Source organism: Papaver somniferum, chromosome 4 (assembly GCF_003573695.1).
Source record: "Papaver somniferum cultivar HN1 chromosome 4, ASM357369v1, whole genome shotgun sequence".
NCBI classification, from domain to species: domain Eukaryota; kingdom Viridiplantae; phylum Streptophyta; class Magnoliopsida; order Ranunculales; family Papaveraceae; genus Papaver; species Papaver somniferum.
The window spans coordinates 13,210,870-13,213,589 of record NC_039361.1 but is presented as its reverse complement, the minus strand read 5'-3'; the positions used below and the strand labels follow the sequence as shown (position 1 = coordinate 13,213,589).

At 38.6% G+C, this 2,720-nt stretch overlaps 1 protein-coding gene across 1 annotated transcript; it reads right to left on the bottom strand.

Annotated features, from left to right (window-relative positions):
* Nucleotides 1–1,651: 1,651 nt before the first annotated feature.
* Nucleotides 1,652–2,500, bottom strand: LOC113272029 (EP1-like glycoprotein 2). Its single transcript, XM_026521944.1, has one exon. It carries the CDS (start codon nucleotides 2,498–2,500, stop codon nucleotides 1,652–1,654), a length of 849 nt encoding a protein of 282 aa, XP_026377729.1.
* Nucleotides 2,501–2,720: the final 220 nt, after the last annotated feature.

Sequence of the window (2,720 nt, the reverse complement as noted above, 5' to 3'; positions counted from 1 at the left end):
AAGAAAACGTTGCTACCAACGGAAGTTCATGGTTATGATCTCTGTGATCATGATGTGATGATGGCCTGGAAGATGATCGGTTCTTCTGGTTGCCGAGATGAATAAAAGAAATTGTTGTTGTGATTGTTACAACAACCTTGAGAGGAGAAGAGAAAGTGAGAAGAAGAGAAGGCGTTAGTGTTAAATGCTTGCAAACAAAAGTGTGACAATAGTGTCACAGCATTGCAAATCTGTTACGAAGTTAGAAATGTGGCAAATCTGGATAGCGTGAAAAATTTGTAACATCAATATAATAAGAAGAAGATTAGAGCTTGTGGCAGAAGCTTGAAGAAATGAAAGATTGTGATAGAATTTTGAAAAACAAATAAGTGTGAAGGTTTTCGCAACAGAAGCATGACTGGAACGAAGAAGAAGAGGCAACAACAAGGTTGTGAAAAAAATAAAAATAAAAATAAAAATAAAACAATCACCAAGAGGTGATGAGGAAAAGAACAACAAGAATAGTTTAAAATCCTATGAGTTGTCGAGAGAGTACAAGAAGTATTCTACGGAAGAAAACGAAAAGGACCGCAATGTCCCTAAACTAAGAAGGAGACCGTAATGTCCTTAAACTTCCGATGATAGGACCGAAATGTCCCTAAACTACGAAGATGGGACCGAAATGTCCTTAAACTACGAAGATGGGACCGTAACGTCCTTAAACTACGAAGAGGACCGTAATATCCTAAAACTATGAAGGGGACCGAAATCGTCCTAAAACTATGAAGGGGACCGTAATGCTCTTAAACTACGAAGAGGACCATAATGTCCTAAAACTATGAAGGGGACCGAAATCGTCCTAAAACTATGAAGGGGACCGAAATCGTCCTAAAACTACGAAGAAGAACGAAATGTCCCTCAACTACGGTGCGGATCGAAAAGTGCTAAGGAAAGATCAGTTTAAATTTCTTTTGTCCAAGATGGGCATTCGTGATCTACATGCTCCATCTTGAGGGAGGGTATTAGGAAATAATATGAGAAAGTCCATATTTAGGAGATATACATATTTAAGTTGTGGGAGTTATATTAGGAATAAATTATCTTGAGAACCAAGTCTTGTGCCTTGAGAGCCAAGTCTTGTGATTGTATAAATAGCTAGAGAATTAATAAGAAAGATACACCGAATTATTATCAATGTAGTCTTTTATGCTTCCGCGTTTATGCTCTCCTCTCTCTTGATCGATCCTTAACAGCTAGCGAAGAGAACCATCTCAATTTGTAGGTGTGTATGCAAGACCTGGCGTGCTCTACTTTGTAACCCAGAATTTCTTAACGATCACCTAAAGTTTTCATTGGGGTGCCTGGATGAGTAGAAACCATCCTCCAATATAAGGATGGTATGATTTACTATTCTAGCTGGTGCAAGTGATTTTGCTTATAATTATTTTTATCCGTAGATTCTTCAAGATGTATCTCGTTATTTCTTTCTTTCTTTTCCTCTTTTTTTTTTTTTTTTGGATTAATAATAATAACAGTGTGAAGCAAAAAATTACTTGGGAATGGGAATTTGATCTGCGAATATCCGAGACACCAAGCAAACTCTTATTCATGAGTTGCTCAGTCTCTAGTTATTGACTTTTACTAGTATTTGAATTAATGACTGAGGCCGTTGTTAGAATCTCGATGGTGGTGGCGGGGTATAACCAGATGGCTCCTCATATGGTGGCGGGTTATAACCCGATGGCCCCGTGTATGTTGGTGGTGTATAAGGTGGTGACCCCCCATTATGCACTTTTTCAAAATACGCATAATCTTTAGCCCACAAAGCATAAGAATCCATTTCATAGAATGTATAACCTGCAAGATCACCATCTGATTCTAACCTGAGAAATGAATGTTCATAGCGGTAATTAATTTTCGTGAGTGTAACTTTCCTTGAATTAGTACCAGCTGGTTTTGGCTGAACTCCTTTTGGATTTGCCAAACCTAGAGTTAACAAATAAGTAGTAGTTTGCGGTTGTTCATGCATTGAATCAAATGTTACATTTAGAAGACCCGTTGCCTCCCAGCCGCCTCTTTTCTGTGAATTTTGATACAGGATGAATCCGTTCTTATCGATCACAGCGCTGAAAGAACCATCGCGACTGTTCTTATCTGATGTACGACTGACGAGTTTCTTACCACCCATGAGGTTAAGTGATTGACCTCTTACAATAGTATTAGTCGGGTGCTGGAAACTTTGCCAAATAAACCTTCCTTTTTTATCGTGAAGTACAAAATTCCCATTACGCTGCATAGACATACCGGTAACACCTTTGTTGGCTGTTTTAGTTTGCCAAACTATACGACCATCAACATCTGCAAGCACCAAGTTACCATCAGTGCCGAAAGTTAGAGTGGAATTTTCACGAACTGGGTTGTTGTTGTTAGCACCCCAAATCCAAAATGTTTCTGACTGATCATTTGGAAGATTGGCACCAATGCCAAGAACATGTGCATCAGGAGTAGTGTTGTAGAACATTAGCCCATATGGGTAACTAAGAACATTATTTTCACCGGTTTCAATAAAACGATAATCTGCCCAATATTCCACATTCAATCCTTCAAACTCGCCTTGGACAACGTAGCGGAAAGTTTTGTTTTGAGGGACTTTCGATTGAGTATCAAAATTCCGAGCAGATTGAACTAGAACATTGGAACACAAGAGGATAATTAAGAACACGAAGAAGTAGAAAGGATTT